Below are 10,740 nucleotides of genomic sequence, written 5' to 3' on the forward strand. Positions count from 1 at the left end.
AGTGCACAGCTCTACCAGCTATTGCCTCTCCTCTTACTCCCCTGTTTGATGCAGGCAAGCGGCCTTGTAGCTCCACAGCTTTGTATGAACCTGATGAGTTGTTGATTCGGCTTGCCCAAAACATTCATAAAACAGTGTCTTCTTCAGATAAGAACAGGACCAAGCTGACATACAGTGTCAGAGAGCAGTAAGGACATCCGTGGTTCCATCTTATCAAGTGCAAAGTTCCCTGGAGCAAATCAGTCCCTGCTAACAGCAGAGCTTGCTTTTACTTTTTAGGAATAGTCAAATGTAAACATTTAGATCAAAGAGATAGTGTTTGACATCAGTTCAAGCTCTCCAGTTTTCTCCTTGTGTTCGAAGTCATTGCTCCAAACGTTTCATCACAAATAATAAAACATTTTTTAACTTAACTATATAGATTTTATAACAACATTCCTCTAAAGAAAGTCCTATAATTGACCTGGTTTATTGTAGATATTACAGTGTTGGTCTACACTTAACTATAATGCATTATGTGAACAAACCCTAATTAGACCAGGTTTAGCCCAAATTAAGCATTCCTCTGCATGCTGTAGACTAGAGGGTTAGCTCTAAATCTCAGGTGTGATAATTCTCATAGGCAAAGTACAGTCAAGATCTTGACAACGATTAAAACCAAAGTCTTTGGAGTTTGATGACATAGAAAAAAAATAATGTGTACATCCATAGAGCAATAAGTAGTGTATGGAACAGCACTTTCTTTGTCACTACCAACTTTTGAATCACATGATTAAAGCCAAGGAGAGCTGTGTGTGTACTGAGGAGTGAGTTGCTGTGAAATTGACTTTTTGTTATTAGTCGAATTTTGGGTAACAAACTGGAATCAGACAACATTTGAACAAGTTCCCCTGAGGATAGGACTGTCAGACTTAAACAGGCTTATGTTTGATTCTCCTTAACCTTAATTTGCTCAGCTTTCTTGAAGCCAGGATGAATCAGCATGAGCACTTATTAACTCTGCCATAAGATTATTTGTTTGGTAGTGTTGTGCGTGCATGAGTTTGTGTTCCACTCTCTGTCTGTCTATTTCTAATCTTGCATACACAGGACTCATCAGTTTGGCATTTTTTAATTACATTATGACTGTTTGCTTTAGGACTTCTCCTGTTGCAGAGATTGCCAGCTGTTCAGTTACGTTGGTACCATCTTTTTTACGCTTACAATTACAATATTTTTTATTTGAATAGTAGGCTACATTTGACACATTTTTGAAGAGAAATAAATATGTATATTAATCAGAGAAATACTTATCACTATCTTGTTGAAGAGAGGTTTACATTTTACCCCCACATATATTGGTACAATGTATGATGAATTGAAAGGAGTGTGAATGTTTTATGCTTTAGCAACATAATGTTTATCATAACAGGATGGATTAACTGCTATGTAGTGTCTCAGAACTCTATGCCTAAATTACATTGAACTCACTTTAGCCTGGCATGACAGTGTGTTTGGGTTTGGTTTTCTCAACGTAGCTACCAAAAGGTTAACCTGTTAAGGGTGATCAACAATAGCTCACAACTATACACAGTTATGTTCAAACTGATCAGATCAATTTAAGTTTACTATGCTCTATTTTAAATAACCTAACCCCGGACAGGTCATTCGAATGAAAGAGAAAACATAGGATACTGACTTTTTTCTTGCACTGTACACATAGTATCTACCCTTTAAGTTGAAAGAAAAACAAATAAAAACAAAAAACATCAATACCAAATATATAAAAATATCAAGACCTCTTTTAAACAATGAAAAGTCCCCTTTAAAATAAGGAGAGCTCAAATAATGACCTGAAAACTACAATATATACAACAAAATGAGCTAAGAAGAAGAAGAAGAAGAAGAAGAAGAAGAAGAAGAAGAAGAAGAAGAAGAAGAAGAAGAAGAAGAAGAAGAAGAAGAAGAAGAAGAAGAAGAAGAAGAAGAAGAAGAAGAAGAAGAACCTTTACTTATAGCCTACCTTAATATTAATCCACACAATTTAAACACTTTCATATTTCTTTGGCAACATTTAGATTTCCTTTTAACTAGGCTAATTATAGGCTCTGAACGCACATTGGGCTCCCATCATTAGGAGAGCAATATCACAGAAATGCACACATGAGTAACTCACAGTTTGGTTTCAGTCCTTGAGAAAAATTTGGTGTCCTAAAGAAGAACCAGCAGGCAGTGGAGATAAAGTACTCCAAAAAACACGTAGGCCTATGGCCATTTTTGGGTAGCAGTGGCGACTTTTGATCCAGCAATTAGACGTTAGCAGTTAGTCAACGTTAGCTTAGCAGTTAGCACAGACACACTCAATGATTTCACTCTAATCAACTGATATTTAACAAGAAGTGTGTGTCCTGGTCTACTGAAAACAGATGTCTTCTGTTTGGCTACATATTTACCAGGCTAAACTACCCTGGTGTTTTACATAATGGATGTACATCACAGCATGTGGGTCGTGTTATAGTCACAAAATTAATCTATTGATTCGTGTTCACCAACACAATTTCACAATTGTTTTCGTGTCACACAGAACGATTTTAAAAGCAATGTAAATAATAACAAATTAGAAGGAAAAAAGAGATTAAAAGAAAATACAGATTTCAGTATTCTGACACAGAACAATTTTAGAAGCAATGTATGTCTATTGGTAGTATGTTTCGTGCCTGCACCAAATAATAACAAATTAGAAGGAAAAAAGATGACAACAAATACAGATTTCAATAATCTGAGGCTCTTTTCCCCCATTTATACATGTACATTATACAATTTAAAATAAAAGGGATAAGGTTAGGCTTAGGGTAAGATATTGAGTAAGATTTTTTTTTTATAAACCATACAGCTTCTGGTCTTCCAAGACTCGACCGGACAAAAATACCTGATGCAGGCACGAAACATACTACCAATAGAAATACATTGCTTTTAAAATTGTTCTGTGTGAGACGAATTTTTTTTTGGTGAACACGAATCAATAGATACAATTAATTTCGTGACTATAACACGAAATGCCGTGAGACTGGGTTGTGTAGGCTTACTCCTGTTTTTTTCCCCTATTTCTTTGTGTTTTCTTTCACCCTCCCTCTTCCTGACCTACAACCAATTATCACAGGCACTAACTGATCCTGACAGGAACCAATCATCAAAATAGCTGAAACTAAATGCACAATTAGTGTATTTGTATAGTTCTCCCCACTGTTTGCCTTCCCATTTGTGTTCAATTGGTATCCAATTGTTACCTCGCCTACATTGTTTATGATTAAATTACCTTAATTAGTTTCAAAATGTTTTTTTCTTTAGTTAATCACATTAGGCCAAATCAGTTAACTTGCCTTGCCGGATTATTTTCCTGAAGTGTGTTTATTTGTTTTAATCCATTACATTACCCCACTACACATAATATATAGATGTTTGGAGAGTTGGACCATTAAAAGTAGACCTATGCAATTCTGGTATTCACTTTTAAAAAGTGAAGTATGGACAATTAAAAAATGTTAATCTTATTCTCATACAAAATGTTACACAACCAACACTCAAAGGAGGAGAAAACATGAAAGGTCTTTCTCTCTCGTTCTGTAGATCTGCCAATTGGATACCATTCCTTAGCCTCCAGACAGTGTGGATGTGGGACAGTGGGAGAGAAAAGAAAACAAGTTGGGAAGTAACAGACAGTGAGCGAAAGAAAGACAAAATGAAGAATGACCGGATAAAGGATTTGTGACTGAAACAGAGAACAAATCTACAAGAAAAACTTCAACACTGCTACACCCCCTTTCCCACTCTGAAGTATAACATCTCTCCACAGATGCTGGCCTGATTCCTAAAAGTCCTTTTTAACAATTGATCTACTTCTCCTGTAACAGATTAATATACTGTCCTTTGCACTCCCTGTGTCCGTTAAACTTGGTCTTGAAATGAATTTGCTCACCAAAGCTTTCATCCCTCCACCTCTCTTCTGTCTCTTTGGAGGGTTAAATGTTTGAGAGATTGCTAGCTGTGGCAGTGAAGCATACTGGCAATGGGAGGCAGAAACTGAGGGCTTGCATGATGGGTGGTGGGGGAGACAATTGATCTATGTTACTGTGATACAGCGGTTTGACAAAACAGCTCCCACTCACAGACGACAAAGCAGCCTCCACAAAGCATTTATGGAACCGGTGTCGCCATTCAAAAATATATCAAGCAGTTTTAATGTATGCATGACAAGAAAAGTGCCAACTCATGCTTAATGTATTATGATATTACTAGAATGATGGTGTATCTATAGATATGATTTGTGATTATAGAGTTTTTTTTTTGGGCTTTTCTTGTTACTAAAATCAGCATGATTTGGAAACAAATCTAGATATTAAGAAAAATAATATATTCTATATAACATACTGATATGGTATGCAATGAAATCAATATTTTCAGGCACATCAAAAAGAACAATCACCTATGTAAAAACAGATTGAACTGAAGGAAACTGTCACAACCATTTTAAAGACTCATATTGGTACACACAGGGCCGTCCCTGGCCAACATGAGGCCCCCGCCCCGCGCAAAGTTATATGATGAGGCCCTCTGTTTCGCGAGCGTCGACGAAGGGGGGGCCGCATAAGCGCATTTTCGCAAGATGAGGCCCCCTCCGCAAGGTGAGGCCCCACGCAGTCTGCATGATCGGCCTGTAGGGAGGGACGGCCCTGGGTACACATCCCTTTATTAAACTAATTAATGCCATAGCAGTCTGCTCCTCCATAGTGACATTAGTATGTGCCACTAGAACCTCACAAGCTAAATTAAATAGCTTAATTTGTATCTTTCATCTTGTTATGAATACAGTTTTGCATAATCCCATATGTAATCAAAGTTGTGTTTTTTTCAAACTACAAGTACAAATGTTAGAGCCTAAATTATTAGAAAATATAGTGGGCTGAAAAAAGAATAAATAAAAACGAAATCCTCAATGAACTTTTCTTGATACACAAGACATTTAAGACAGTTGTCCAAAAGGTTAATTCGTTGTGGAGAATCAACATGAAATGTTTATTTTTTTGCAATAATTCAAACTAAAATATAATCACTATTATTGCAATAAGGCGTATAGCATAAAGTGCAATACTCTTATTTCATATATTATATTGCAGCAGATTTAGTTTCAGTTTCTTTCATCAAAAACGGAAGAAATGGGAAGATGTCCTTTGTATTGCACTGGGGAATTGTATCTATTCTCTGTGAACTCCTTCCTAAAAGAAATGGGATTGGCTCTTTACTGTTGTGATTGTGCAAGAAGAGGAGGTGACAAATTCCCCAAACCAGGTTATATACCCTATTGATATCAGTGTGTCACATGAGTAATTCACTTCTCTAAGCAAAACTCCCTCAGTAGAGTACAGGGCAGATCATATGGAGACCAACAGCAGAGAAGCACTTCAAGAAGACTACGATGCATTTGATATCTCTGATGAGCTTGGATTTATCCTAGAAGAGCCACTGGTATGTTCAGTTGTTCTCTTATTTCTTCTCACAAAGGAGATCTGAAACAAGGTTGCAATATGTTATGAAAAAACAAAACTAGACTGGATATTCTGTATTTGCTTACCACTGAGGACTATTTCCTCTTATCCATCTATTGCCTTTGTTAAAGTATTTTGTGTACAGCACAACTATTCCCTCTGTTCTGGGACTCATAATAATGTTTGTTAAGGAAGATTATAAGGGATAATTGATCTGGAGAAGGTCTGTCTCTTCTTAAGCCAACCATATGACCAATATTTGTTTTACCAATATAATGGCTAATTTGGATATACTTGCTTAACTCACTTCTTCTTATCTAAGGATATACCAGGAATTAGTATATAATTAGTATTAGTATTAGTATATAATCAAAAGATCAGTCGATAGTCTAGAGAATTGTAAACGTTGCAAGACATATATATATATATCAGTCAGTATGGATGTTAATTCTGTGTACTGGCGAAGCCACACACAGAATAGTATTCCACTAACATACTTATTAGTGTGAATGTTGTTCAACAGTATTCCACTAATAATAATAATAATAATAATAATAATAATACATGTGACTTGTATAGCGCTTTTCTAGAAACTCAAAGAAGCTTTGACAGAGAATAAAAAAACAAAATAAAAAAACAACAAAAAATACAAAAAGAGATAAACAAAACAGAAAATAGGGGGGGGGGGGGTGTCAGTGGTTGAATGCAGTGTTGAACAGGTGGGTTTTGAGTGATGTTTTAAATGCTGTGAGGGAGGAAGAATCTCTGATGGATTGGGGTAATGAGTTCCAGAGGGTGGGTGCAGCAACGGAGAAGGCTCTGCCGCCCCATGACTTGAGGTTGGTCCGGGTGGGGAGGGACAGGAGGTTGGCAGTAGCACAGCGGAGGGAGCGAGTGGGAGTGTGTCTGTGGAGGAGGTCAGTCAGGTAGGATGGGGCCAGGTTATGGAAGGCTTTGTATGTCATTAGGAGGATTTTGTTCTGAATTCTCTGGGGGATGGGGAGCCAGTGGAGCTTGATGAGGACGGGGGTGATGTGGTCACGGATTCGGGTGTGGGTGAGTAGACGGGCGGCGGAGTTCTGGCTGTATTGAAATGTATGTATGTATGTATGTATCTATTGTTCTTCTTTTCTTTAATCTTCATCATACATATTGCTGTTTATACATTTGGTTTACTTTTCTTTGAAATATTAAGCTTCATCACTATTTTACCTACTCTTCCAGTTTAACATTTCACTTTCAAGTTTTTAACAAAGTCATTGCAATGCATTTGAGCTGCAACAATTTGTATTCAAATCATTTAACTTTTATGCATTTTTCCACTAAGTTCACCAACAGACTTATTTGGTTTCTGTAGCTAAAAGCAGCTATTAGGCCATTCCCTGTTTTCTGCTTGGTTTTTGTTTTTTTCAGTTTTCTACTGGCTCCCCTGTTTAAATTGCTTTCTCTGTCTGATTGAAAGCACCAGGCATTCCCTGACATGCAGTTCAGAAATAGAGAGAGTGAAGAGCTGATGATGTTACTGATTACACTCTACATGAAAATCCCCATTGCAAAGAAACATTTTAAAACATCAAAAGTCATTTTATTGTTATTATCCTTCAGAATCACCTTCCAGATCACTATCAGGTGTGGTTGGACCTGGCAAATAATCTCACACATCTGATAAAGTCACGTAAACTACGGGATCTGGTTCACAAGGTGAGAATGGGCAAAGCCTTTTTAATGCAAATCCGTAATAAAACCATTCATGTAAATGTGAAACCTACAGTTTCATTTGTGAACTCTCTTCACTATGAATGAAAACGGAAGTAAAGAAACAGACAATGTGATCACAATCCAGATGCCGGTGTTGAGTCCCAATCTCCTGAGCAACCATCGAGAGCTCAGGCTGGCTCACCTGGCGCTGGGATTTATCAGCATGGGATATGTATGGCAGGAAGGACAACAATCACCTGCTCAGGTAAAACACTAAATTGCAAAGGAATCAGGGATGGTTCAGAAAAGATGCGCTAAATCCTGACATCAACATGCTAACAAGCTAATGTTAGGATAGTAGAATGTTGTGCCCACCATCTACATTTAGCTTGTTTGTATGTTATCAATGGTTCATTTCATTTCAAACCTTTATTTAATTAGTTAATCAGTACTGAACCAAAAGTGTGGCTAATGGGAATGCCATTCGTTTTGCAGGTATTTGGTTTTAAGGCAAATTCATTTTAACAATTTTGATGGGGCTATATGTCAGGTTAATCATCTTATTAGAAAACATCATCCCTAATCAGGAGTTTCTGTTCTAAATATTGGTCTAATCCATTGAGTAGTTGCCAAGAGTACAAGTTCAAGCTTTTACCAAGAAGTAGCATTAAAGGAAATGTCAGGGGACTCTTCAAAGTCACTAGGATTCATCCACTTGGCACCAAAGTATCATGGCATCCATCCTTTAGTTAAGATGTTTCAGCCTGGTTCAAAGTGGTTTACTGACCAACAGCCATTGCCTTGGCTATCTAAATACCCTTGGCATGGCTCAAAACCTTTACAATCTCACTAAAACATCACCAGATTGGGACTTTACTATTATTCTTGTTTGACAGATTCTTCCTAAAGCCCTGGCTTTGCCTTATTGGCTGGTATCTGATAGGCTCGGCCTTCCTGCCATCCTGACTTATGCAGATTCAGTTTTATGCAACTGGAAATTAAGGGATCCCACAGGGTGAGTATTGCTGTTTTATTGCCCTATTTAATGACTTGACTTCATGTCGCTATTCCACAGACACCATTTTATTATAATAGTAACATTACAATAAAACTGTACATATCTCATTTTCAATCACTCAAAGAGAAAAATAGCGAGGGATTTCTCTAACCACTGGATGCGCTTCTCTTTTCGTTTTAGGGATATGGAAATTGGGTGAGTAGAAGGAAAACAGAAGTCACTATCACATTGTTTCAAATTGCTGAAGTACAATTTGACCATGATTTTGGTGGTTTGGTACTTGTGATGTTCACATCATAATATTTTCTAAACATCCTTTTCAAAAACAGGAACTTGGATTTGATATTTTCCTTTCCTGGTGGGGAGAGTTGCAGGGGATTTTTTATTGTATCTTTGTTGGTCGAGATGGCTGCGAGTTCAGGCATTACGGTTAGTTCTGACTGCTGTAAAACTTTTTTATGTTAACTCTTTCAGAACCTCGGCCCAATGACATCTGTCCATGAGTAATGTCCCTTGTTTTTTAAGATACCATCTAATTCCTGTGTGTTTTTCACTTGTAGCTAATTGTTTTTAAAAACTCTAACCAGGGAGCTCTGGAGGTGATGCACGCCATGAAAATCTGTGACCTCAGCAGCCTACAGAGAGGTCTCGTGAAAGTGACTCAGTCTTTGAAGAAGATGAAGGAAACTTTCAAACTTATGCACAGTAAGTTTGAATTAACAGAGCAATCTCAATTGAACCAATTAACATGCTGTGTCTGTGATGAAGGTAGAGAAATTCAAGGTTATTACAATAAATGGAATTGTGCTCTTTTCAGATCATGTGGATCCAACTGCGTTTCATGGAACATTGAGAATTTTTGTCTCAGGGTGAGTTTAAGGTCCGTGACAATATGCTGCATGCTGAAGTTATTCATGTTCTTAACATTTATTTCATCTGGTGCTGATAAAATGATGAAATTCCCTTCTGCTTCTACCTTCCTTTTGTACTTTTCTCTATTGCTGCACTATACGTTTAACTGAATAAGGTGAAATGGTATTGTGTTCTTCTTATTTGCACAAAAAAGGATGTTTATGCATGTGGTTTGACCTGTTTAAGGTGGCGAGACAACCCCATGCTTCCAAGGGGGCTGTTGTATGAAGGTGTGAGCAATGAGCCAATTTTGTTATCAGGCGGAAGTGCAGCCCAGAGTTCAGCCCTTCAGTGCTATGATGCGTTGCTCTGCATCCAGCATGACGATGAGACAGGTAAAGATGCATTTCCCTCAACCTTTGACCCATCTGATGCTTCTCATGAATAAATCACGCTGTTTGTGCAGTCAGTTGATTGCTCCGACAGAAAGTGTTTCCAGGAAAGGTTCAAAGTCTCTTTTTCTGTCCTCATCATTGATTCGGTCTATCTAGGAGCCTTCCTGACACGCATGAGGGAGTACATGCCTCCCGCCCACCGTCGGCTGATTGAGACTCTGTCTGTCTGTCCATCTCTGCGAGACTTCATCCTGTCCCACCCCAGCTCCGATCTCTGCCAGGCATTCAACTCCTGTATCTCAGCGCTAGTAGATTTAAGGAACTACCACCTCAAGACTGTGGCCAAGTACGTTATTTTGCCCGGTTCTCAGGCCATGGGCTGCCCGCTGAGAGGTGTTGGCACCGCGCTGAACACCACAGGGACTGGTGGATCCAGCTTCATGGTCTTCCTCAAGAGCACTCGCAATGCCACTCAAAAAGCATTGATCCAAGAGAGGCCATCTGCGTCAAGAGAAACCGAAATATGATTTACATTACAGTATTAATTATAATATGCACATTATCCAACACCTTTTTATACACTACGCTCTTGCTGTTCTATTTATAAATGGAATAAAAGTACATGCTGTTTTTTTTACCTCCAGTGGTTTATCTTTGCGATGTGGATGTGTACTCCAGGGTGTCAGTGCACTGTGACATCACTATTGGGTGTGGCCTAAACAGACTCCATATTTGCCATATTTCATAGGCCACTTCTGCCATGCAGAACATCATGAAATAAAAATATGGAAAACCAAAATGATGCTTAATCACAATTGACAGAATGTAGATTTGTTTTATCCCAAACTACAGCTTCTTATGTATTCTTGGCTTCCATATATTATAGTCCTCGATATTAATGAATAAACTTCACTGTACTTGACACAATATTTCATATGATCATGTAATATCCTTGTTAAAACTTTTACAGACAGTGCTACAAAGTGGAACTACATCTAGGGATGGATTTAATTTATTCTTTTTATCTGTTTTTGTTAAATAATGTATAATTTTCAGTACCTCAAATCTGTACACCCTTGAATCTTCATACTATTTTTCAGAGAAATGATTTGAATGTTGAAATAATGTAATAAGAAAATAATCCCACATGCTTGAGATTAAGAGGCAGATGGCAGAGGAAGGAGAGAAATGTAGAGAGAACAAAAGGCTGTGGTAACAAAATAGAGGAAGAAAGTGCTGTAGGAATGATGGAGGA

General features: G+C 37.8%; 1 protein-coding gene across 2 annotated transcripts; it reads left to right on the forward strand.

The window, feature by feature from the left end:
- The first annotated feature begins 5,369 nt into the window (after positions 1–5,369).
- Positions 5,370–10,122, forward strand: LOC117560899 (indoleamine 2,3-dioxygenase 2-like). 2 transcript variants are annotated; one of them, XM_034238010.1, is made up of 10 exons: positions 5,370–5,502; positions 7,128–7,223; positions 7,366–7,485; positions 8,117–8,235; positions 8,419–8,433; positions 8,568–8,667; positions 8,826–8,943; positions 9,056–9,107; positions 9,337–9,485; positions 9,642–10,122. In XM_034238010.1, exons 1-10 carry the CDS (start codon positions 5,413–5,415, stop codon positions 10,010–10,012), a joined length of 1,230 nt encoding a protein of 409 aa, XP_034093901.1. In that variant the 5' UTR covers positions 5,370–5,412; the 3' UTR covers positions 10,013–10,122. The 2 variants fall into 2 exon arrangements, with proteins under 2 accessions (XP_034093901.1, XP_034093902.1); XM_034238011.1 differs by lacking the exon at positions 5,370–5,502 and adding an exon at positions 6,535–6,617.
- Positions 10,123–10,740: the final 618 nt, after the last annotated feature.

This window comes from Gymnodraco acuticeps, unplaced genomic scaffold (genome assembly GCF_902827175.1).
Source record: "Gymnodraco acuticeps unplaced genomic scaffold, fGymAcu1.1, whole genome shotgun sequence".
In the NCBI taxonomy this organism is placed as follows: domain Eukaryota; kingdom Metazoa; phylum Chordata; class Actinopteri; order Perciformes; family Bathydraconidae; genus Gymnodraco; species Gymnodraco acuticeps.

Bases quoted from the DNA above. Each gene is read 5' to 3' on its own strand.
- LOC117560899 (XM_034238010.1), top strand. From the start codon at position 5,413: ATGGAGACCAACAGCAGAGAAGCACTTCAAGAAGACTACGATGCATTT. The intron at 7,224-7,365 runs GTGAGAATGGGC...ATCACAATCCAG, and splicing joins TACGGGATCTGGTTCACAAG to ATGCCGGTGTTGAGTCCCAA. The intron at 8,944-9,055 runs GTAAGTTTGAAT...TGCTCTTTTCAG, and splicing joins AACTTTCAAACTTATGCACA to ATCATGTGGATCCAACTGCG.